Consider the following 27149-nt stretch of genomic DNA (forward strand, 5'->3'; position numbering starts at 1 on the left):
TATTACAATTGACAAATTACATCGTGTTATTTTATTATTTTACCTGTAAAATTAATTAAAAAGCAAATATTTGTACATTTTCAGTTCTGCGTACTATGTGCCCTGCCCATTGCCACTTCAGCTTGCTAATCCGTCGGGCTATGTCAGCGACTTTAGTTCGTTTACGGATCTCCTCATTTCTGATTCGATCTCGTAAAGAACCACCGAGCATAGCCCTCTCCATAGCATATCAAGTCTTAGGAACTCTATTATATGGATTTTTGCGGTAAAAGCATACTAAATCATATCAAATAAATTTTTTTAGAACACTAGCTGAACCGGCGAACGTCGTATCGCCTATGTTCATCAGAAATAATGTAGGATTCAAATGGTGAAAGATTTTATTAATCAGTTCAGTAGTTTCGGAGCCTATTTGTTACAAACAAACAATCAAATCTTTCCTCTTTGTAATTGGAGCGTGGAATTTTGTCTGTCACAGAAAAACTTTATCGCGCGCGTCCCTGTTTCTAAAAACCGGGACAAAAACTATTCTATGTCCTTTCCCGGGACTCAAACTATCTCTATGCCAAATTTCATCAAAATTGGTTCATTGGTTTAGGCGTGAAAGCAAGACAGACAGACAGAGTTACTTTCGCATTTATAATATTAGTTAGATAGGTTTACCGCTTAACTCAGTGCCTGAGGTATGGTCTCGAAGCGCTGAATGTTGGTCTCGATGCGCTGGTAGGGTAAAAGATTATGAGACATGTAGAGGCTCCTTAAGAGCAAAATGACGATTTGTAAGAACTATTTATTAGTCTAAACAAATAAAGAAATTTTGACTTTGACTTTGACTTTGACTATGGGAGCGGTGATTTTGACATATTATGACATGACAGAGCACACAAATCTGCAGTCTCGCTGACATTTTTGACGTAACAAATCCACCCTTCCGCTTCCATACCTTAGGATGAATTAAGCACAACAAGACCTATAGTGTAGATACAATGATACCATTTGCACACAAAGCTACGTGCTATGAAACTGATACTCTTAATAGGTACGAATCAGATTAAAAATATATTATTAAGTCATACATCTTATATTCGTGTGTATGACTCACAGATCTCGGAGATAAACTACAAGTATGAAAGTTCATTATAACCACAGATCTTTACATAAAAAATGCTATTGGTAAGTCATAGACGAAAATTCACATTATCTGTGTCTGCAAAATATCACGCGTATGTCCCCCTCTCGCTCACAATATGCCCCCGTCTCGCTCTAACGCAACAAAAATACCGGCCGCCGACCCGGGCGTTGACCCCGAGAATTTCGGCAGGTCAACGAACGACCGCGCGGAGTTGAACGGACGCCCCGATGTTACGTTATGTTCTGCCGAAAACCGCTCGCGCACTCTTTTTTCGCCATTTTCCGCAATCGGCCGCCACTTTCCGTTCTTTTTTCGAATTCCAAACGATGGCGTTTTGTTTTTATCGACCGATAATCCGCGATTCGATCGTCATTTGTCGATTTATGTCATTTTAATCGAATCCAACAGCGATTTATCAATGTTTTTGTCAGAAATTAGTACATTTTTATAAAAACAACAGCAAAATTAAACTAACAATTAAATTAGACACATGTTACTAGTTTTATGAGTCGGCTGTCACAATCAATCGAGAAAATCGTCAACTAATAGTTTGCAATGCGTAAAATTTCAGATGTAGCAACAGAAATACATTGTTTTCATACACCGAGGTTGTTCACCGACATATTTTTAACACGTGAACCATCACATACACAAATGCGAAAATTTCGTAACCAAGACCAATTGAGAGAAAAAAACAGCTGTACAAAATTTGCTGTAACTTCTTAATTATTCATCCGATTTTATTGAAATTTATATTTTCAGAAAGTCCGTTTAATGGACAACACGCATAAGTTGTAATATTAAGTTAAATTATGACTTAATTTAAAGTTTAGATCACACACATTACACTAGTTTTTATTTCACCTCAATCCATCCAGTATTACCGAAGATAGAGCCTCGAGAAGTTTACGGACTTTTTAAAATTTTCAAAAATTTCCAATATTCGCGCGTGACGTCACAACATGATTTTGCAGCCCCCGCACGTTAACCCATTTACCACTTTTTGTCTTTTTCCAACTAAAATAAAATTTTACCTAACTGACAACTGTTGTTAGTTGTCATCGTTCAATCACATTTCAAACTAAAATTAGTTACATAAAGTAATATACGATTTACTTATTTTTCAAGACATTTTCCTATTATATTACTGACGGGATTGCTACCATGTACCTTAGTTTTGAGTTTCCAATATTTCGGCACTGTTGCAAGCGCCATGGTCACGGAGTAACTGAAGAAATTAAAACCAGACATCGTTCAGATGAGCGTTCAAAAGACCTGAGATTCAAAAAATCCCACGTTTTGTTTAAACAGTAAGCGAAAAAAAGTGACTTGAAAATGGAATACAAAATGATAAGGTATGGTAAATGTTAAGTCTTTATGAATGAAGAAGCAGAAGTTCAATTTCATGTGACCTCCATCTAGGCTAGTTTCCATCGTCACTCAAAGTTTGGCTGCGGTCTCAAATTTGGGCTTAATTGAGGTATTTTTTGGGTGAGAGGCATAAGAACTAATGCCGTTTTATATCAAAAATTCATACTTAGAGGTAATCAACCAGGTACAAAGTATTTCCTTGTATGTTAGTCTGCCACTCTTTAGTAAGTCCCGAAATCCCCGCTTCGGCTCCCCTACTAACCATTCTAACCATTGTACACAGATAATATCTTGCATGCTGCTTTTCATGTTACTACGTCACATTTTCAAAATCCGCGCGGAAAATCGCTCCGAGCGGAAGAGCGCACTTTGAGCTTGAATATTTCAGTCATTTTTAAAGATATCAAAAAAATAAAAATACAGTATTCATTCTAATTTTTTGTAGTTTTTTTTGGCATCTTCAACAAAAATTGTGCGCCATGTCCATTGGCTTTCGATGTATGTATAATTATTTAAATTATATTATACAGAAGATAAGTTATACAGCAATGTATAAACATGAGCAAGCGAATCCGTGGGGTCATTTACTCCTTACGAAGTTTGCCTCGGATCGACGACCCCCAATATTTGGGTGAAACAGTTCAATAACTCCACTAGACTCCATTGGCGTAATGCAAACGATTCATTTTATAATAGCAATGTACGGAAGTTTTAGAAAGATCCTGAAAATATCTAAAAATAGGCCATTTTTCGGTTTAAGGGAGAAAAAAATCAGATTTTTGTGTAAATTGAAAGAAAATGGATTTCCATTTAGAAATATTGCATTTTCGTATTACAAAAATGTCTTTAATATTGTATTATTGGTTAGAAAAGTTTATTTTCCATAATATCTTACATAATTTCTCAGTTATTAACGAAAATATTGACTAAAACCTTTTTCTTAATGACATAACAATGTTTTGACATAAAAAGGCATTTTTCAGTCCGTATTACTAATCTACTCTACATTCAAAGTGACAGTTATGTCAAAATTTAGGTGAAACGCAACGTCAAACGTCACTTGCCTAACCGGGTTGTGAACTGGCCTAGAAGCAACCAACAATCTATACCGGGTCAAGGTCTAGGGCGTGCATGACCTAATTTTCATTTCGAAACGGGTCAAAATTGAACCAAAAACTTACTTTTTAGTTACAGATTATGGTGAAATGGTGACGTCATTGCTTTTAGGTTAATAACCTGTCATGTACACTATTAAGGCTGAGTTGCACCACCTTATTTTAACCTTAACCGGTGTATTTTGTATGGAGTTTGACATATTTTTGGCGTTTGTTAAAGCTAAAGTGAAGGTGCAATCCAGAAGTATTATAAAAAGGAAAGATTTGATTGTTTATATTGAATAGGCTTGAAACTGCTGGACCGATTGAGAAAATTCTTTCACCATTAGAATACTGATGAACATTGATAACTTTTTATTGGTGGTACGAAATTCGCGGGTCAGCTAGTTTAGTTAAGGCTTAAGGATTTTTGCTTTTATTTAATCACTTTCCATAGACAATTTGGTCGTTTTAACTAAACACAAAAAAACCTTTAGGCGTGACAAGCACACATACTTTCGCATTAAAATAACAATAATATCCTTATTATGATAATGCAAGGGCCTATCACAGCTATCATGTCGAATCATATCAAGAGAGTTCGATGGCCTTTCAAAGGTGAATGTGCCAAAATATACCCCGACCAGTGTATCTTGAGCCGTGCGTACTTCCTTAACATGTTGTCATAGGTTATTCTAGTAGAGAACTTGCTAGAACAATTTTCTTTTACGTATAGTATTTTTTGTTTACATAATTTATACCTACGTACATCGTACTTTAGTCTTTAGTAGGAGATTTTGTTGTGGAGTTATTTTTGTAACGATTTGTACATTAATGATCGAAGAGGAAAGAAAACAAAAATATACAGTCGAATAAGAAAGATTACGTCATAGTCGAACATAGAACCTCTTCGTTTTTTAAATCGGTTAAATAGATTTGGTTTTTGTTAGTGAGTGGGTTTGAGAAGGTATATTAGGTATCAAGGAAGATATTATAAATATCGACAGAAATGTATTTTAATTTTTCATTCAACAAAATTTGGAAAGAACATGAAAATACACAGATTTCAATCTTTAAATTACGTTTGAATTGAAATATTACGTTCTCCTTGTCATTAATTACAGTTAAAATATTAATAAGAAAAGAAACTTAACCATTTTCGTCACAATAATTATTGCTATTAACAATCGAAATTATGTCCAGATTCTATTTTTCCAGGAAAATCACTCCTGAAAAATTTCCTTTTCCACAAATTTCAGTTAACACCTGTATCTGCGCATACGCACGTAATTAGAAACGTCACTAATATACTTAGTGATTCATCAAAATAATCGGGAAACCATTTTCACAACGTTATGAAATCTTCAAACTAGTTAAAATGACAATATTTTTTGTAGGAAATCGACCAAAATAGGCTTGAAAATCTTTCAGGTCCATTTTTTCAAAAAATTTTGGAGGTTTTAATACAGGTAACGCTATTGTCCTTTAAAATACTTTTTAATGACGTCACACATAGGCTCTCAATGTTTTGGGTGTCAACGCTCCCCGCGGGGTGAATGACCGCCTTCGTCGAGCCTTATCTATGAAATTTCGCATAGAAAAGGTACAAAATATAAAATAACTTGTGAAAAATATTCTACCCTTATCAGTAAATAAAATATCAAATTTTTATGACACTTTTTAAAGAGTTTTTATGCAAGTTCGAAAATTTTACACAGATACTGGCACAACTTTTATTTTTTGTTTTTAACGAAAATAAGGAACTCTTGGCCTGCATCTTAACATGAAAAGTGATGATCAGGCCGAAGGTGGAAGCGAGCTTCACCCGGAACCCTAAACCAAAGAGGAACTGGCTATCTTACCTCCAACTGCCAAAACAACCGCACACACCTAAATTTGGCGGGTCAGAATAACTTTAATCGTTTTTCTAGTCAAAATCGCAGTTCTCAAATGGGTCAAATTAATAGAAAACTGTTTCTACTTAAAATCGAAGTTAAAATACAGGTCAAAATCCTGACTTGACACATTGGCCTCGCCCCAACGTTGGGCCAAATGTTGGTGCGTTGGCCCGGTCATCCAACTTAAGGGCATCCACCCTTGTAGGGGGTGAGGACCCATACACCTGTATCGCAAATTACGCATATTTTTCATTTGGATCCCCTTGTTTTTGCGTAAACAAGTATTTCTCGCGAAATTATATTTTATTGCTTTGTTTGTTGCTCAAAATTAATCTAGGTTTGATTTAAACACAATTACATAAGTGTTCCTTAAAAAGTGATATCTTAGCTCTAGGCTGACAAAGGTGATTGAGTTTCTTCCGCCACTACTCAGCATCAGCCCATATGTTGTCCCGAAGTGGTGTTAGGGCCAGCTATACAGTGTGAGTCACGTTAAAGTGTACATATGAAAAAAGATAAAACTAGACCTATTTTTATCGACAAAAAAGAGGTCAAAATTTTTTTGTGATTTTTTTAAAAAAAATTATAGATATTTTTTTCGTCCAATTACTTATTGTAAAGAAAACGTAATAACTTTTAAACTAAGCGGTATATCCTGATAAAATAAAAACAGTAATAATGCTAAATAACAGCCGATACTAAAAAAATACATAAAATACACAAAAAAGGCCAACAAATAATTAATAATGATACTTTTTGAAAAAAGAAACTGTTTTTTAATTCGTGTTTTTTTGGTTATTTGATAAATTTCTCCAAAAAATGCCCCTATAACCGGTGGTTTTTATTACTTTGTATTATTCTCTATCGTATTACCTTCGTAAAACCAAAAATCGCATGTCTCTATCCCTATCACAACGTTTGCAATGATCGTTTGAACTAAGCCTCTCCGGGCGCGCCAATCAACGCTTTGTTAACTTTATTAAAATGGCTCTAGATTTGTAATTTTGATAAGGACAAGTTAGATTTCAAATAAAAACAAAAGATTTCGAAGTAAAATAAGCATTTTAGTTAAAATTAAAATTGTCTCTACCTGTAGCGGAGAATAATGTTGGGGCAGGCCTTTGTTCAAACGATCATAGCATATGTTGTGATAGGGATAGAGACATGCGATTTTTGGTTTTACAAAGATAATACGATAGAGAATAATACAAAGTAGTAAAAACCACCTATTATAGGGGCATTTTTTGGAGAAATTAATCAAATAACCAAAAAAAAACACGAATTTAAAAGCAGATTTTTTTAAAAAAGTATATTTTTTTATTATTTGTTGGCATTTTTTGTGTATTTAATGTACTTTTTTAGTATCGCATGTTATTAAGCATTATTACTGTTTTTATTTTATCAGGATATACCGCTTAGTTTAAAAGTTATTACGTTTTCTTTACAATAAGTAATTGGAAGAAAAAAAATTCTATAAAAAAAATAAAAAAAAATCTTAAAAAAATTTTGACCTCTTTTTTGTCGATAAAAATAGGTCTAGTTTCATCTATTTTCATATGCACACTTTAACGTGACTCACACTGTATTTGGGACGTGTATAAGCGCCCTGGAAAGGGCCTAAGTACTGAATAAAAAAAATTATTTGATTTGACTGGCATAAGACTTCATGGGCCACCATATAGGTGACTGACAGCTCAATCGAACCAATAGATTATACCATGTCCTCTATCCCGTTTTACCCCCTTCATCTATCTTACGCGGTTTAGATTTTTTCATACAAATGTTTTTTCGCGCTAATTCCCGTTCCCATGGGAATTTTGCAATGTCCTGTTGTAATTAAGCTTTAAGTTCACTAAGGTACCTGCATGCCAAATTTCAAGCGTCTAACTTAAGTGGTTTAGATTTTTCATACAATAGGATTTTCGCGCTAATTCCCGTTCCCGTGAGAATTTCGTGAATTCCTTTCTTAGTACACATCTACGGTACCTTTAAGCTACGTCCCTTTCAAATGGCAATGCCAGATTTTGTATGGAAGGTGGCGTCTTTTTTTTTTCGCGCGGTCATCGACCAAACTTTGTTTTTTGATTACAAAATAGTGTAATAAACCAAACTTACTATGGCATGTATACCTCTAATCTCAGTCTGAACTGAGTTACGAGCATTAGAAGTTTAATGATTTTCATACTAGATTTGCTTTTTGCGCGCAAGTTTTGTAAGAAATTGCAACAAAATATTGCGCTATTTTTTTATTGCGCTGATTCTGCTGCATACTGATGTCTGGAGCCTTTTATGGATGGTATTGTTTGTTTACACATACAATGTCATTATTTTGTTGCAATTTCTTACAAAACTTGCGCGCTAAACAGCAAATCTAGTATGAAAATCATCAAACTTCTGATGCTCGTAACTCAGTTCAGACTGAGTTTAGAGGTATACATGCCATAGTAAGTTTGGTTTATTACACTATTTTGTAATCAAAAAACAAGGTTTGGTCGATGGCCGCGCGAAAAAAAAAGACGCCAATTTCCGGCATTGTCTTTTCAAGTGCCTACGTTTAGCCGTTTAGGCTGTGCGTTGATATGTCACTAAGTCAGTCAGTTTCTCCTTTTATATTATATTTATAGATTTAATTTCATCACAAAAAGTACTACAAAAAGGTACGGTAATATTATTGCAAATACATTTGGCAAAGTAAACTGGTATTAACGAAAATGTAAGGGCTAGGTGTCACAGGGTGGAATGGCCTGTAGGTCGATGTTCGACCCCTACCGGGATGAATGGGAATTTGAAACACGTTGGGGTTACGTTTGAAATAATTTGATTAAGAAGGTCTTTGTGATGATTCACGAGAATTCCTTTTCAAATCAAATCAAATTAAGTTTGTATTTAACAAGTGTCATTATTTTAAGTTGTTTTGTGAACGCTATAATGTAACCTTGTTGGTGATCAAATAAATAAATAAATAAATGTTCTTGGTGGTACAAGAGTTCTTTGGAAGACTTTTGTATGAGCCTTGTAAGAAAATGGGCTACTATAGGATCTGTTTTAGCTTGATAAGTGGCTGAAATGATGGTAAAGGGCTCTAATAAAGGGATCATGGCTAGTACTTACCTGGAAGTCTTTAAATAGACTTTGGACGCAGGTCGGCCGTAGTAAGGACAATCTGTTCAAGTGGGGAGTCTTGGATGGCTCAAACTTGGAGTGCAAGTGTGGTTTTGTTCCCCAGTCGACGAAGCACATGATGTGCCCTGTGTGCCCAAACAACTGCCCGCAGGAAGATTTAATGAAGGCCACTTACGCACGTATTCACAAATATTACTATGAGGTCTCACAGTGTGACACACGAACCAATCGCAGAGCTCTATCCAACGCTGTGCGTAAGATTTGCTGCTTCACTTAAGCAAGCATCGTTTGTGAATACGGGTGATAGTTTACCACAAGGGCTATTAGTAGTTCTTTACAAATTAGTAAATTCTGTGGAAAAAGAGTTGGCAAGTTTCGCTGGTAGGGCCCAAAAGATAAAGAGACATGTAAAGTGCCCCATAAGGGCTACCTTTTCTTTTTTTATTATTTAATATATTTTGACGTTCAAGTGCCACTTGTGGTCTAAACTGATTTTTTTTTTATTTTGGTTTGATTTGATTTTCTCTTGGCGTAGATTTTACTATTAGTATACTTTGTGAAATTAGACCACTCCCAGTCTTCCCGTGGATGTCGTAAGAGGCGACTAAGGGACAAATACGCGAACATCAGGCCTCCCCAACCCGTCTGGCCAGCGTGGGGAGTGTAGGCCAAATCCTCCATTTGCCTCTGGTAAATTAAAGAGTCGTGCTCCTGCATTGGAGACTGGATGACCTGATGATGAAGTTATATTAAGCTGTAGTGTATTAATATCGGAATATTAAAGGTGAATGCCCTCTCAAGCAGACTGCCTTACAATTTATTACTCATTATTGTCTCAAATGCAAAAAGGACGCAATTTTATGACACTTGTGTCAATAAATGATACTTTACATATTTTGGTTACTACGAAACACCTTGTGGTATATTCTTGATTTATGTTATATCTATTTACTTCAATACTCAATAATTTATTTCTTCCATAATGTTAAAAAGGTGGTATTGGTAAGGTTATGGACCCTGTCGGGCACTGCACTTCGTACGCGTGGATCCCGTTGTACTCCCGTTGTATTTTGCAAAATCCCGTCTTAGTGATCACCTACGTTCTAAAAGGAACCCCCATGCAAAATTTGAGACTCCTAGCACTTGTAGTTTCTGAGAGTGATGAGCGAGTCAGTCAGTGACGTTTCGCTTTTATATGTATAGATTTATACTATTATCATTCATTTGATGAGAGTATTTTAACACGCTTACTAACACCTATTTTGTAGACAAACCACCGTGTTCCAAATGTTGAATACTTAAACACAGTAAAATTTCAACAAAATCCGTCCAGTTTTTGCACTATAGAGCACAAAATGGACTCCAAGCTGACCAAGGTGATCAAAGTGGCCTTCTTATCCATGGGTGATTAAAGGACACCAAAGTGTTGCCTGGAGTCCACTTTGATCACCTGGGTGATCAAATCCAGGTGATCAAAGTGGAATAGATCAATATTGTCTCATCTCCGCTTTAACGGAAACTGGCCCTAACACCCGTATTCACAAACGATGCTTGCTTAAGTGAAGCAGCAAATCGAACGCACAGCGTTGAATAGAGCTCTGCGATTGGTTCGTGTGTCACCCTGTGCGTCCACGCGCACTGTGAGACCTCATAGTAATGTTTGTGAATACGGGCGTAATAGTGTAGGCTGCTTATAAGGAGGGCATATCAAGCTTCCCATTGTACCTTCTTATGTAGTCGTAACAAGTACTATTTTCCAACAAAAAACTGTACTGAACTTTGTACTCTAATATGTATTAGATATACGAGTTAGTGAATTGATCCATCATCATTATTTTGTCATTAAATGACTCGGACATTAATGATGTCATGACAAAAAAGTTTTGAATGTTTTTTTTTTTTGTAAATTGTCTCTGCCTTATCGTCCTTATACGAGTACATTAGGATCTATAGAAAAAAAGTTTTGAATGTTTTTTTTTTGTAAATTGTCTCTGCCTTATCGTCCTTATACGAGTACATTAGGATCTATAGAACGTCAAGTCTGAGTGGTCGTGTATTTGATGCCAAGCTGGTTCACTGAGCTTTTTCCACTTTTACGAGTAATTAATTTAATAAGTAATTTTTGTGATGAATCTAGCATGAAAATTACATTTTCCGTTATTCATCACCATAATAATCAGCCCAATGCGTATTCTGTTAAAGCTTCTTAATTTATGATTAGTAGTTTTAATAAAAAGAGAGGTTTTCTTTTAAAACAATGATTTTTACATTTTATACCTTTTCACGATTACAGTAAAAACAAAACAAGGTTTGTAGACTTTTCGTTGCTTGATCCTCTTTGACGAGTCAAAAACTTTAGAACCTGGCCACATGTTTTGTAAAGTTCTATTAAAAATAGTCATTCGTTCTTTTTTTAACAAAACCAGGCAGTTCGAAATTCAAAAATAATATCCGTAGAGTTGCGATTCAAACTTTCAAATTAAAAAAAGTTCCAACCGAATTCGAAATTCAAAAAATTCCAAACATAAATTAACACATTATGACATGACATCACTAAGCCATACATTTTCAAGCCGCTCAACAAAAAAGGCATGAAAAAAGAACACAACCATACAATTACTCACCTGTGCGGTACGCCCCTGCCCATACGTGATCATACAAATAACACATACAAAATGTATGTGTGAGTATAGCAGTTTAATAATATCTTGCGAATTACAAGTATTTTTGTCTTTTTATTTTTGGGATTTTCTTTTGTTTTAGTGTAAGTTTAAGGAAGAATTTTTTTTTCGCTGAAAATTTTCCTCCTTTAAAGAAAGTTATTTTTTTATTACTCATTTTGTAAGAATGCTATCGAATTCATCTTAAAATCAATTAAAACGTACCAATTTATGCTGGGTTGCTATAAAAAACGTCAAAAATCTATCAAACTCCATACAAAATACACCGGTTAAGGTTATGTTTATGGTTTAAGTCTTAGATAAGTCAAGTCTGTAAAACAAAACGTCTCACACTGGCCATTTAACGCACTTGTCTACTCATTAAAAATAAAAGACGTTCCATTTTCGAATTCAAACGCCATGAGGAACAGGCTACGCAAGTACCGGCATTACACAGCGGTGTGTGCGTGCCGGCCGCTGTGTGCGTGGTTCGCTGAACCCAGCGTTCGCAGTGGGGCAGACGTTGACCCACCACGTGGGCTGGGCTGGAACCGGCCGCTTATCGGCTTCCCGATTCCATTTTTGAAATTTCAAACCTTCGATCGCGGAATTCCTATTTTTGAATTTTCGAATTTCGATTCGCCAATGTTTTCTTTTTAATTTTTAAATCAAAAAGTTTGTAATTTAAATTATTTTGCATTGAAAATGGAATGTGTTCTGAAACTAAAAATAGGTGAGGATCATTACAAAATTAGCCAACTGCTATTTTAAACTTTAGTGTAGCGACTCTAACAACCGGTTCGATGCGTCTACTAGGAATGCTCTAACAAGATATTTCTACATCTACAGAAGATATAAATACACCATCCATAGCGGTAGAATCAGGAAGACGGATAGCCGTATAAAATTATACAACAACAATTTAAACGTGCTATTTTCGTCTCTCAATTAAGAGGCATAGAGTTTATAAAATATAAAGTTTTTGGGGTTTTCACCAAAATGGCTAACATCGAACGAAAGGAAAACGTTGCCTAAACCGTGCGAGTAGACTGCGAGACCTAGATCCAAAACCAGGCTATGTTTACTTTCAGACTAAAGTGAGAAATGCCGTCGTGTGACCGCATAAAGTTTTATTTAACCCAATACTGGTTTTGTGGTAACAATCGACTTTTTTAACAAGAAAATACAAAAAAGTTGAAGAACTTAGGAAAATCAAAAATTTATGAATAAATCATACATCTATGTACTGTATTAAAAAAGAAGTTTTATTGACTCTACCATAGTTGTCTGAAAAGAGGGATACCCTCTGAAAATAAGGCAATTCTCTCAGTATTCCCTCAATGCGAACGAAATGCGGTTTGACTTCGAATAATTCTCAATTTGAAAATTCGAATTGAACCTTATAATGGCTAGTAATTTCAAAATTTCAAACTAAGAACACCAAAGGAGAGGCACGTGTATTCTTAATTTGAAAAATAATAATGGCCAGTTATGTATATTTCTAAAAACCAAAAAAGGAACACCCAAAGAAAGTATTCCTAATTTGAAAATAATTTCAAAAGTTCAAAAAAGGAACACCCACAGAAAAGACCTAAAGCGAAAATAACCGATTTTAGGCGTGTTCCCGCGACTCATCTACGTTGCGATAGATCTTTGAACCCGCGGTTCGGGGTTCGATGCCCGCGTGGTATCGATTGCCATTTGATGGATGTTTGCGGAAGCAGAGTTGAGGGAGGAAAAACTGTCTCTTTTTAATTAGATAGCTTGAGAGAGATGGGATGATACGGGTTTCGCTGAAAGAAAAAACATGAACCGTATTTCCTTAGGTAACTCACCTTAGTAGCCCTTAGGCTCTATGTCTAAAAAAAAGGATTTGATTTTCACCTCTTCATAGCAATGTCGCTAAACGACATAGTTCGAGGGCAATGTTGCGTATATATTTTTGGTTGGTTGCAAGATAGTTTGCTCAATTTCAATACTTTTTTGTAGAGTCAAAGTTGCTTCCTTACGGCTAAAGTTACCCTCAACTGAATTCGTTTTTTACACAGAATAAGGCATAAAAAAACTCATTAAACTAATTTATTTTTGCAAATAGGCTTTTAAAAAGCAATATTAGGCAGATATTTGACCTCTGATGTTAATTAAGTGAGATGCAGTATAGTGAATTCTATTTTATTATACTTTAAATTGTATTTGTTTGAATTGCATGAGGCGTGAAGTAAACGAACAATTAAATTATAATTGCAACAAATTGAAAATGATTTTTACAATCATAAAAGTCTCAATTAAATAAACACAACAATAATTCCTAGATTTATTGAAAGAGTAAATAAATAAAAACAAAGTTTTAATAAAAAAAATGCGGTTAGAAAAGAAAAGAAATATATAAAGATTTTTAAGATGATTGTGAAATAAAACACATTCTTGATTAAATCTGAATGACTTAAAATTAACCCAATTAGAAGTTCACACAAAAATAATGTCAACAATTGATAATAAAAGTGAATAAAACCCGGAAATAAAAACCAAACCGTTGTTTTAATCTGTACAGTTGACAGCACAGACTGTACAATTTCGTTGCAAAATAACACCTATTACAAATACAACACGGCTCAATGTTTAATTTGACGATTTGACAGCGCAAAGGGTCACGAAGTTCACGCTGACAGTTCATAGTTCGACGGACTCGATTGGCGCCAAATTTGAAATTCGAATTCGCTTTTAAATTTCGAATGTTGAACGCTTCCCGGTCGATTTGCATGTGGAATAGGGTTGACAGTTATTTAAGCGGTTGGGCAGTTCTTTAGAATAAGAGGTCGGATTTGAGGAAAACCACAGAATATTTTAACTGGCCAGCTTTATAAACACCTCTATTTACCATCTTTCAGCCAGTACACTATCTATGTATAATAACATAATTATAAAAGTATTTTTATACTGTGAATTCTTCACTATTGTTTGTAAATTTTGCAACCTACGTACAAAATACCATATTTGTAGAAGTATTTTTAAACTGTGAACTCTTCACCAGTTGTTATTTGCCAATATTTTGCTAGAACTGAAAATGCTTTTGTAATTTAAAACCCAATAGGAAAAATACATCTAAAATGACATTAAACAGTGTAGTTGAAGATAACAGTTTTGTAAGCACACTATTTACGAATTTCGTTAAAACAAAGGCACAAATCACAATGCACCGTTGAAAAATGACACGTCATTCTTTTCGTTTTAAAAATACAATTGTGCAATGCAATAATGTACATATTACTAACGAGGGTCAATGACACTCGATAAGTCGTTGTCATCGGTCTGTCATTTTACGCGGGAAAATGACGTTGACAGTTCGGTACAGATTACGTTCGTCGCGTGATTGTTCTATTATTGTCTCTGGTTCATGAAATTCGGGTACAAGTCGTTATAACCCCTGGGATCTGTAATTTTACTATAATGTAGCCTGTTCTAGGTCATGATCTCTCTGTCTTATCAGAGGGAAGGGCATAGTGGTTTGGTTGGCCAGCTGCGGTCGTGGGTTCGATTCTTGCGGGTAACAAATGAAAAATAACCAGTTCTAGAGTGGAAATTGCGACGCGTAGTTTTAACTTCTTAAGTTCTCTTAAATCGGGAATAATCGTTTTATGAATATTTTGAAAAAATCAAACAATTTACTTAGTTAGTTATTTTTACAACTGGTGTCTCCCTTGGTTGTCTGGAAGAGATTGTTCCATAGCGAAAGACTGCCTGAATCGTCACTTTTGTGTATTTCTTTATTTTTTTTGTGTCGTTTACATTAAAGTCTTTAAAATATCTATCTAATTTAAGTAATACACAAATACATAAAATTGCTTATTATTTATTTATTTTTCGTAGAACATTGTATTTCGGCTGTAATATTGGTGGAAAACTAATAAATTATTATACGAAAATGTACGATGAATTTCTTGTGAACTCATTTATTGCAAATAACACGTTATATTAATAATAAACCTGTCATTGTTTGTTAAATCTATAATTTGAAAATAATAATAATGTAATACTTCTACTTTAGAATACATACTTTACTTTATCGAATACTTTAAAATAATAAGGCTTTTTGATATCAATACTTATCAAAAATATTATTGTGTGAGCTTTAAAGAATTTTATTTACGTTACTGTTCATTTAGTAAATTGTGTATTTTTTTATTTATTTACACTTATTGCACATAACACAGTACAGTGGCGCACTTAATGCCAGGTGGCATTCTCTGCCAGTCAATCACAGGTCAAGAAAACACAAATTATTAAATTTCATCTTTTTACATTAAAATATAGTTTCCGGAATAATAATGTCTATTTTTAGGCAGCCCTAAAGACATGAATGAAAGATACAAAATAAAAGAACAAAAATCTGAATAACTTTGATTCTACCTAAACTAATATACTTAAATGCATAATGCTTCATATTAAATTACCAATTTCTGTATCATTTCGGTCCTTTAAATGTCAATGACCATCAATGATTCAGTGATAAAAATCATGTAAATTATAATCTACTAGGTACTTGTAAAAATATTTTGATAACAGGGCGCGGTAGGCTGACTATAAATTTTTGTGCGTGCCAGTTTAACATTCGAAAAAGTCCAATTTTAATTCAAGTGAGTACTTACGTATTAAAAAAACAGAAAGAAAGCGCAAAATAAGTGAATAAAATTATTGTGACATTAATACTGGCCATCAATAAAAAAAAGCATCAGAATTTGAAATTCAAAATTCGAATTTTCGAATCCTGCCAGGATTCTCGTGTTGTAGATTGTAGAGTTTAAAAACCTTCTTATCAGTTATCAGTGAATCTTGTTCCGTAGCAACAAGGAGGTGGGTGTGGCTTCTTGGAAAATACAAATAACATTTGCAATAATCTTAGGTCAGTGACTTTGCTCATATCTTGGGAGCTAAGCTACTGAAAGTACGGTCAGATTTTGGATGGGTGACCGTTTTTTTTTCAGTTTACAAACGATAAGGCCAGTAACCTAAACAGTTTGTGGCCTTCAGAGTTCATTTTGGCAAAGTACGGAGGGCAGTGCCCTAGCTATGAGGTCATAATACAAAATTATAGAAGTATTCATGTCTCAAAAGTACTTATAACGTTAATATTTAACGGGAAAAACTATGTATTTGCAAAGGAAGACGGTTGAATATGAACTCGCCTCATTGTCATGACCTCTCGCCCCGTATTCACGACTCATCAAATGACAAGCATGACGAAAGTACGCCTTTGCCTCCGGAATCCTCCGAAAAAAAAAACAAAAGTAAATAACCTACGGAGCCGGCGACCTTGCACGGTGACGTCACACGGTCATCCCTCTCTCTCTAACGTCGACGACCTATCGATTCGGTACCACGTGTGTATCATTCAATGGGATCTGTTAATGATGCAGTAATGACGGTGGAATGTCATTTTAATGACCAAATTGGACGAATGCCGGAAGGTTCGAAAATTTGAATTTGGATTCAAACTTTTTGCAGCCATTCAAAATTCGAACGCATTTTGAAATTGGAATGCGCTTGGTTTAGATTTCAAAATCGTATTCTTTATTCAAAATCAATAAGAACGCATTGCAGAAAATGGTGACATAAGCTATAGAAGGTCCAGTGACCTTGTGGCGTAGCGTTCTTGAGTAGAATAGAATAGGGATTACTAGAGTTTGAACAGCTTAGATAATAAGTTCAAACGGGTTCAGATACCCCAATTTTACTGAAGGTTTTGCTTCTTAAAATATAATAATACGTCAAAGTAAGAACTATGAATAGGCTCCAAGAATGGTTATGTGTATGACCCTCGTCGGATAGTAAGAAAAAACTTACAAGTAAATGAACTATGGGTAGAGTTCAATAACTTATTTACCTCGTTCCTTTGCATTTCTGTCTATAATTGTATTGTTTTTATTAAAACCATTATTTGATATACATACCTAGCTATTACTATTATGTGTAATAGGTATTTAGTAACAATTATTAGTACAAAAAGATATGTACCTAATTACTAATTATGCGAATAATTTTATATAATTTTTTCCCGCATCCAAGGAAAACGATTGAATGGGCACAGGTCATTTAATGTCAACGTACAAATAAACAATAACTATTCGCGGTTGACAACATTTTCCGGGGTCAACGACACATTGACACAGCGACTCCGCAGTAATTGAGCGTTAAAAACTTTTTGGTATCTTCAAACTCGTCTAAGAAGACGTTATAAAAAATAAAAAGTTCGAATTTCAAAATTCGGAAGTCGAAAATTCGCGCGCCACGAACCTTGTGAGTATCGTTCGCCGATCCGAAACTAGAGTTCAACAGCATTTCACCGAAATCTACTTTGTTTGGGTCCCGGGGTCATTGACCTGGCTTGACGCCGCGGCGTCTGTGTGCGGAGCGGCCGTGTCGGACGCTCTGTTACGCACACACGCACAGCTAACGGACAATTTTGTTTCTTAATTACTCTATTCCTGTAAACAAATTTGACCATTTGAACCCTGCATCTTGTGATTAATGTGTATAATTAGCGTTTGCGGTGAGAATTTCGTGTTAATCATTGATTTTGGGGGATATTTGCTGGGCCCCGGGGCGCTGAACTATCACTATGAGCGGTGTTGATGGAAAAAATATATAATTTTTTCGGCGCTCCAAGATTCTCGCGTCAGTCACGACCGGGCCGCCGCAGCGTCGACACCCCGACCAGTCGACCTCGCTCTGCCGAGTAGTGAACAACCCATAGTACAAAACATTGACGTACAAATTTTTCTTCCGCAGTGAGGTGATACCGTTACATCGTACAGTGACAGTGCCTTTAGTGAAGTGACACAACCAAACGTTTACATCTACGTAAATTTTTGATTTTAGACTTATCGAACGCGAGTTCGGCAAGCTAAAATCGACTCTATCCATTGGCATTCTCTCTTATCAAACTTTTTACATCGACTCTTCTTTCTGCTCTCGTTTTCTCTTTACAGATTTTTGTTTTCAATATCTCCTATGAAATAGTTACGGGAACAAGTGGAATACAATACAAATAGTGCCTTAATAGTTTTTTACGAGCGAAAGGGATTTAAAACAACAACCACGGAGACAAAATGCCAAAAAACTCGTTGCTCTTCAAAAAGATAATACCTGAAATTAACTTTGCCAAACGAAATCTCACGTCACCTCTGGGCCGGAACATATACATTAGTTAAAACTGGTGCTTGAATCAACAAAGTTGACAAACTGTTGGGTGCCATAGCATTTCAAAAAATCAAAAAAAAGTTGCCTTAAAGTACCGACCAAGTCGAAAAAACTGCAGTGATACTAGTGCTAACGGTAAGCGATGCGAATCCAATTCGCACTGCTGGTAAATCATTGGCCGAAAGTCACTTAAAAATTAAAAATTGAAAAACTTTTCGACGTTCGAAAATTTGAATTTGGAACGATGAACAATAATCAGTTCCACGAGTTGTTCGGGTCGCAATGGCCGCCGGACCAGCATGGAGGCCACTCGTCGGCCTCGACGATGCTGCATCAGACCCAGGGGCTGCCTCAAGGGATGCAGCTGAAGAGAGAACCCCATACCGAGGTCCAGGGGGTGATGCACAACCAGATGGGAATGGACATCACCTCGGGGTCTGTCGCTGACAGCACCTCCCCGCCCCCTGGCAGCAGTGAGGGGATGTTCGGATCGTCCATTTCTGGAATGTTCATGGATAAGAAAGCCGCCAATTCCATTAGAGGTATTTTTCTATGCTTTTCATTTTTTTAATTTCAGCTGTCAGCGAGCGCAAACTTTTTGGTTGCCTAACATTACGTACTGGCTGATAATTTTACAATTCGAATTTGGAACAAACTTTGAATCTAAACTCTTTTTATGGCTTGCGTTACATAACCAGTGTCAAAAAGTTCTTCCATTCAAGAACGAGTTCGATCTTTGAAAATTTAAAAGTCGTTACCTGCCAGTATTTTTCAGTAACTTAAAAGAACGTAATTTTTGCAAGCTTCGTAGTCGAACCCCGTAGTATAGACAGCCCCGAATTTTGCTACGAACATTGATCTTTATCTACGGATTCGCTACGAAACGCTACGAATTTTTATGTAAGTTTTAGCGCAAAATTGCTGTTACTTTTGCAAGCTGTTTTTCCTTTTGATATTATTGAGTAATAAATTAACAAAACACATTATAAAAAGTTTTTTTTTTAAATATTTTTAGCATAATTTAGTGGTAAATGCACATTGTAGTTTATCAAAAACTAATTCATATAAACTTTCTGATTCGTTTTACGTTTGATGTTCTCATACAACAATATTCATTAGTAGCTCGTAATAATTTTAAATACATACATAACAATATAATGGGTACGACTACGTGACAACACGCACACTATCATTTTTTGTATATTAATGACAAGTAATAACATTTAGCCCGAAGCTTAACTGGCAAAGAATGCCTTATGGCTTTAAGTTTGCCTTATGTACCTGTTTATGTGGTACTAAAGAATAAATAAATAATATAGAGTTCATATTTACCCAATATTTTTATGATAAGAAAAAAATACAGGGTTAAATTCGGGTAAATTACAAAAAGAACTTAAAGTTTTGCCCTTAAGGGAGTCTTTACATTTTACATGTCTCATAATCTTTTTGTCCTACCAGAGAGAGGTTTACCCACATAGTGTAGACTAAAATTTAGTCATTTAATGACCTAATGAATCCGTTTTTTACCCAAAAATTGGGCAAAATCAGAGACGTCATCTACCAAAAACTGTGACGGTCAGCAAAATGTAAGGCTGAGCACCCCCTAAGTTTAACCGTAACTATAACGATAACCGTTGCTTTTTATATGCACTTTGAAAGATTTTTGACATTTGTCAAAGTTAAAGTAAGATTGTGCAACCCAACCTAAGTGTTACTACCAAAGTGGGGCAAAACCGTGTACCCACAGTTATATGGGGCAAATCATGGTGGTAACTGTCAGCAAACGGTTATTCGTGTAGTATGTATAACGGTATACTATATTGTGCAGTTAATGGTGGTTTCACATGGTTTTTATGGTGTTACTGTCGACCTGGTTGTTCTGATGGGATCGTGAGTGTACGGGGTTTTTAAGGGTTAAATACAAATTCAAATTCAAATAGTTTATTCAGTACATAGACCCTTTCTAGGGCAATTATACATGTCCCAAATATAGCTTGCCCTACCACCACTTCGGGACAACATATGGGCTGGTGCTGAGAAGAAGTGGCGGAAGAAACTCAGTCAGATAATACAGAATATTGTGGTGACTGAGTTTGTTGCGGCGCTTTTTACTGGGTATATTCATCATCATCATCATCATCATTTCAGCCACAGAACGTCCACTGCTGAACATAGGCCTCCCCCAATGATTATAATATTAGCACTTGTCAAATGTTTGTCTCGAAGCCCTGGTACTGGTAGTGCAAAAAAATAATGAGACATGTAAAGACTCCATTCACGATTACTAAGAACTAACTTGTCTAAACACAAGATATTTTTTATTTTGAATAGATAGACACTTTCGCATCTTGATAAGAAGACAGTCATAATACAAAATTATGCGTTTTTTTGGTTATAGAATTTAACACATGTGCAAAAAACTGAACTTAAAAGCCCCTGGAAAAAGTTCAATTTTGTTTTGTGACAGTCTTCTAATCGAAGTGAATATGTATTTTCATTGTTAATATTTGTTAATGTTATGTTACAAGAATTTAAATCAAGTTTCAATAAGTCATAAAAGTAATGGTGTTCCTGCAAATATTCGTAAGCTTTTATAAAGCGCTTTTACACGTTTTAGTAAACCACTTTAGTACAAATTACAATTTAGCAACTTTTTGGTGATAAAGTCATCATCATCATCTCAGCCATAGGACGTCCACTGCTGAACATAGGCCTCCCCCAATGCTTTCCATGTTACCCGGTTGGTAGCGGCCTGCGTCCGCTAAAATAAAACTGCTGTGATAAAGTAAAACTTTATTTTGCCCAAAAACGATTGAAATATAGACAAATCAGAGTCATTGTCTATAATCCTCTAAACAAAAATACAAAATTAATTTTCCTTAATAACTTTGATAACAGCGGCAACAATGAAATAGATATTTATATTTACTCAAGACCTGCATGATTAATAATTTAATTAATTAGTTGTATCAATTAAACAAATATTTGTATCAAATCGCTGTTTGAACATCCAAAGTTCTTGTTATTTTTAACACTAGTTGACTTGTGACTGTGAATATTGAAGAAGAAGCCTTTCAATTCAAATCAAATCAAATAATTTATTTGCATTCTAACATCCGTATTCACAAACGATGCTTGCTTCAGTGAAGCAGCAAATCGAACGCACAGCGTTGAAGAGGTTTGTGATGGCTCGTGTGTGATCCTGTGCGCGCGCACTGTGAGACCTCATAGTAATGTTTGTGAATACGGGCGTTAATGTAAAAGTAAAATATAGCTTTTTAACCCCTTATTCAAAACACATTATTTACTACTAGCTTTTGTACGCGTGAAATTTTATCTTTAAAAGAAAACTTTATCGCGCGCGTCTGTTTAAAAAACCGGATAAAAACTATCCTATGTCCTTTCCATGGACTCAAACTAATCAAATAAATCTCTATGCGAGTAAAGAGTTAGTTTCGAATTTATAGTGGCTGAGTTTCTTCTGCTGCTTCTTCTCAGCACTGGCCCATTTATTGTCCCAAAGTAGTGGTAGGGTTAATATTGGGACGTGTAAAGTGTTTTTAAAAGCCTGTTTGCAAAAATAAATGAGTCTTTTTTAATATTAGCAGGGTTTTTATTTCATAGTGAATTTTGTGATTGGGGCCGTGCCCAAAATATTGTGGCGTGTGCCAGAAATGGCACACGGATTATTGGTTCGCCATCCCTAATCTATGCCTACCTGCAAGTAGGTACATGATAATGTTTTGTATGTATGCTGTCTATGTATGCCAAATTTTATCAAAATCGGTTTAGTTTTAGTGGTTTAGGCGTGAAAGTGTGACAGACAGAGTTACTTTCGCATTTATAATATTAGTAGGGATTTGTGACTGGTGGTGAGCTCAAAATATTGTGGCGTGTGCCAGAAATGGCACATGTCATTGGTTCGCCATCCTTGATCTTTGCCTACCTGCAAGTAGGTACATGATAGATAATGTTGTATATGATTCACATTTGCGTCATGTGCCCTAGAAACGATCTATTTACTTACAATTAGTGAATTATCTTCGCTCCCAATTGGAAACGAATGTTTGTGCCCCAAATTAACAAATAATTTTCCGACATTAGTTTTATTTTTCTTTGTCTTTAATTGTTTAAAATTTGGGTTAAACACTTAATGCTGAATGCGTTTTAGTTAAAATTAACTAGATAAGTATTGGAAAACACGTGCAAATTGTTGCACAGTGATTTTAAGACTCCAGTGACTGAGTTTCTTGCGCTGCTTCTTCTCAGCACTGGCCCATTTATTGTCCTGAAGCAGTGGTAGGGTTAATACTGGGACGTGTAAAAGTGCTTTTTTAAAGCCTATTTGCAGAAATAAATGAGTTTTATGTTTTTATGAGTTTTTTAGTGACTTGGACCACTTTAGCTTGGTCTACGAGCCAAGTCGCTGGTTTGAATTTTTAAATAGTTTTTCTTCCAGCGGCTGAGCATTACCAATTCTTGGTATTACCAATTCAATTAAAATTAGAATAACTGGAATATTGCTTCGGCCAGACGTATCTATGACCTACCAAAGTAATTATTGATGAAAAAAAAAACACTTTGATCTACTATCAGAACTGCTTATTCTTATCACACTTAAAGCTTCCTGCTGCATAATAACGATAGAACAAATTTTATAACCGAAACCAATTACTGTTAAACAATTCAATCAAAAATAAAACTAACTCATCACTTTTAAAGTCGATTCTCAAATGCATATGCATCCACCTGTAACGCTCTCAATCGAAAATAAAACTTTTACACCAGTTTTAAAGTCGATTTTTAACTGCAGTTGCATCCACATGTGACGTTTAGGCGTGCGCCCGCGCTACACGTGTTGCTCGAAAGGTCATTGAACCCGCCTTGTTGTGGATTTTGACAGTGCAGGTTGCATTGTGAAATAGTGCATAATAAAGTCACTTGAAGAAAAGATTTTTGATTTTTATGACCCCTTTTTTTAAAGAATAGCTAAATTTGACCCATTGTAATTTTTGGGGTCATATTAGCCCCAATGAATAAAACTTCGATGTCTATAGTGATTTAGATTTGCATAAAAATAAATTGTGCTATTGTACTCTAAAATGTAAGTTAGAAGTTGTGATTTAAGCTTCTTTTTAGGTATTTTTAATCGTTCTTTGTCTTCAATTCACATTTTTCATGCTTTTACAAGAATAACTGGTGGCAGTGGTAGCCTATTTAAAAAAAAATTAACAATAATAATAAAATAACTTTATTAACACACATTATGACATACAATACAATGGTTAAAATAAAAAAAGAAAATTACTTTTGTCTTTTTATGACTGATCCGTGTCTTTTGGGCTCTACCAGCTCTTTGAGACAAACATAATAATATGCTCATTTGAGCAATACCCGCGCTTCAAGACATGGCAAATGTTTTTTCTCTATCAGCGCTTCGAGACATAATAAAAGTGCCTTTAGGCTCTGTCAGCGCCTCGAGACACATAGCTAGTGTATTTTAGGCTCTATCAACGCTTTCAGACTCGTAGAAGTGTTTTTTAGGCTCTATCAGCGCTTTCAGACACGTAGCTAGTATCTTGTAGGCTCTACCAGCGCTTTCAGATACATTGTAAGTATCTTTTAGGCTCTATCAGCGCTTAGGACTTTATATCAAGTGTTTTAGGCCTTACCAGCGCTTAAAGACATTTATCTAGTGTCTATTAAGCCCTACCAGCGCTTTGACACACGTAGCTATTAGCTGCCAGCGCTTCTAGACATCCATGGAAAATAATGTTTGGCTTTACCAGCGCTTTGAGACATTACAGAGTGTTTTTAGACTCTACCAGCGCTTCGAGACACATAGCTATAAGTGTCAGGCCCTACCAGCGTTTCGAGACAAATACTCAATAAGAAGGCGCTGGAAAATAACTCGGTTACATCTGGTTGCCACTTAAACTAAATACTTACAAAGTAGAAAAACCAGCAAGAAGAGCTACGCCCGTATTCACAAACGATGCTTGCTTAAGTGAAGCAGCAAATTGACCGAACAGCGTTGAATAGAGCTCTGTGATTGGTTCGTGTGTCACCCTGTGCGTCCACGCGCACTGTGAGACCTCATAGTAATGTTTGTAAATACGGGCGCTAGTCTCGCCAGGGTCAATGGCATCTCCGTAGTTATTTTTTCAAATGCTAAGTAACTGTCGTATAAATTTTCGGTAGTCATCCGTTAGTTAATGAGTAAATTGGTCCGGGTTCAAGGCTGGGCTTAATTTGATGATGCGTTCACCTCGGAGATTTAGAATCAGACATATTCTAGACGTGTTTTTAGACATAGTAAATAGAGTCTAGACCGAATTTTTTTGAAGTTTTGTAGTCATTTTTAGACGTATTCTAGACATCTTTTCTGGAGATAGACCTAAATAGAATCTAGGCAAAAAAATATTTGATATTTTTGTGTGATTTTTGCTGCGTAATGTAAAAATATACTAATTTTGTTGACATGGGACGCAACAGAAATGGAATTATTGTTATTTTTGCTTAGTTTTCAACCGACTTCAAAAAAAAGGAGGAGGTTCTCAATTCGACCCGTATGTTTTTTTTTTTTTTTTTTTTCTATGTTTGTTACGCGATAACTCCGCCAATTATGAACCGATTTGAACAAATCTTTTTTCTGCGTATAGGTAATACCTCAAGGGTGGTCCCATTTAAATTTAATAATAGAAAAAACAACCCCCAAGGGTGGAAAATTGGGGATGAACTTTTTTATACGCAATATCTCCGCCGATTATAAATCAATTTGAACGATTATTTTTTTGTTGAATAGGTATTATCAAAAGGGTGGTTTCATGCGAATTTGAAGAAAATATTTCACCCCCAAGGGTGGAAAATTGGAGATGAACTTTTTTATACGCAATATTTTCAATTTTTAGTTTTTTTTGTGTTCACGCATTTGAAGTCGGTTTTATTTTTTTTAAAAGTTATGTTTATAGTATTCAAAAACCTTTCAAGCCAAACATTGGACCAAACATTTGCCTTAAAAGCCAACTCTATCGCAAATATTCCTCTCAACTTCCCACGGCTCGCGTCACCGCTCGTCATTTGTCATCGCTACCGTGGTCCGCAATTGAAAAAAAAATTGAAAATCGAACGTAACACGAGTAGGTTGCGGGTCGCTGACCCCGACGTCATGAGGTGTGACGTCACGCGGCTGTCACTTTTATTTTAGGGCGCGCTCCAAATGAGCCGACGATTGATGATGGGCGATTTTAAGTGGCCTTTTTAAGTTTCACACCAAGCGTTTCTACTTAAATAAACGCTTCAAGCGTTTTAACAGAGCTCTTTGACTTTTTCAAACTAACAAAAACACTTTTGACAGCACATTTTAGAACTTTACCACTCAAAAAGTACACATAAATAGTAAAAGATACACTAATTGAGGTTTCCTTATCTAATTAATGTACTATTTATAAAAAACAATGCAAAAAATACCTAAACAACGATTCTCACAAAGAAAAAACCAATAAAAGGACGCAAACATCAACCGCGTTTGTTATCGGTCACATGTTATCAGTGGACAATGACCGCGTGACGTCACGCGCGTCACAGATCTTACGCGATCAGTGATAACGATATGACGAGAGTGTGATATCATAGGTCTAACCTTGGGAAGTGACTTTGGCAAAATAGTTCTTCAATATATTACTTATAAAACTCATTTATTTTTGCAAGTAGGCTTTTAAAAAGCACTTTTACACGTCCCAGTATTAACCCTACCACTGCTTGGGGACAAAATGTTTCCTTCCAATTTTCCGCATATCGTTTGAAGGCCGCCATTTTCCGCAATTGATATTTGACACACATTGACTCGGCTATAGAAGATTTGTTTGCATAAAATGCCTTTATTTGAAAAAGCCCTGTGATTCTGTCTGAAAAACTTAAACTTGTTCTTTAAAATTAAATAAATCTTATCACAGAAAGATGACAGTTAAAAATAACCGTTTTAGAAGGTGTAAACCGTTCATTTGTTTCAGTTATACCGAAAAGTATCTTCGCATAGCGGTGCGATCGGTCTCGGTCATTTATTGAAACTAGTCACGAAAACGTCACTAAGAAATGCTCTGACCTTTAAAAACTTCTTGCTTGACACTGGCAAGTGACATAAAAAGATATTGAAAAAAAAAAGTTTTCTAAGGCTGGTTGCACCACCTAACTTTGACCGCAACTATAACGATAACCGATGCTTTTTGTATGGAGTTTGACAGATATTCGCGTTTGTCAAAGTTAAAGTAAGATTGTGCAACTCAACCCAGCCTAAGTTTTTTTTAGCGTCTTAGTTGCTGGCCAGTTTTCTTCAACCTAAGATATTGCGAAAAAGAAAAAAAAAAGATTTCCGCGCTATTATTTTCATTTTTTTTTGTGTCTAAGTTACTGGCCAGTCTTTATAAACAAACGATTTTGATTTAATTTACGATTGTTTTGTTTAATCAAATCTAGCAATACATTACAGGGATCTTCGTAGAGTATTTTACTTCAAAGTTTACCTTACATTATTTATTTTATCATTCATATCATCTTTCCTTTTGTACAATAATACTTATTCATTCATAAAAGTTAACGATAAGATAGGTTCAAAATTATTAAATCCAAGTTATCTAACGTATCTTTCCATTATTTAAAGCTAATAAAAGCTGAA

General features: G+C 35.4%; 1 protein-coding gene across 4 annotated transcripts in view; it reads left to right on the forward strand.

Moving 5' to 3' along the window:
• The window catches only part of Hr3 (nuclear hormone receptor 3 ROR-beta), a 135922-nt gene that overhangs the window by 77677 nt on the left and 31096 nt on the right, over positions 1–27149 (forward strand). Inside the window, exon 1 of one of the 4 annotated variants that reach the window (XM_028321998.1) lies at positions 17950–19017. The exons of the other annotated variants lie outside the window; for them this stretch is intronic. Coding sequence (XP_028177799.1) covers positions 18720–19017 — 298 coding nt within the window. The 5' untranslated portion in view covers positions 17950–18719. Of the gene's footprint in view, positions 1–17949; positions 19018–27149 lie in introns of those variants that run through there. 4 annotated transcript variants of the gene reach the window in all.

The sequence above is a fragment of the Ostrinia furnacalis genome, unplaced genomic scaffold, assembly GCF_004193835.3.
Source record: "Ostrinia furnacalis isolate ACB-3 unplaced genomic scaffold, ASM419383v2 OfSCF7590, whole genome shotgun sequence".
NCBI classification, from domain to species: Eukaryota; Metazoa; Arthropoda; class Insecta; order Lepidoptera; family Crambidae; genus Ostrinia; species Ostrinia furnacalis.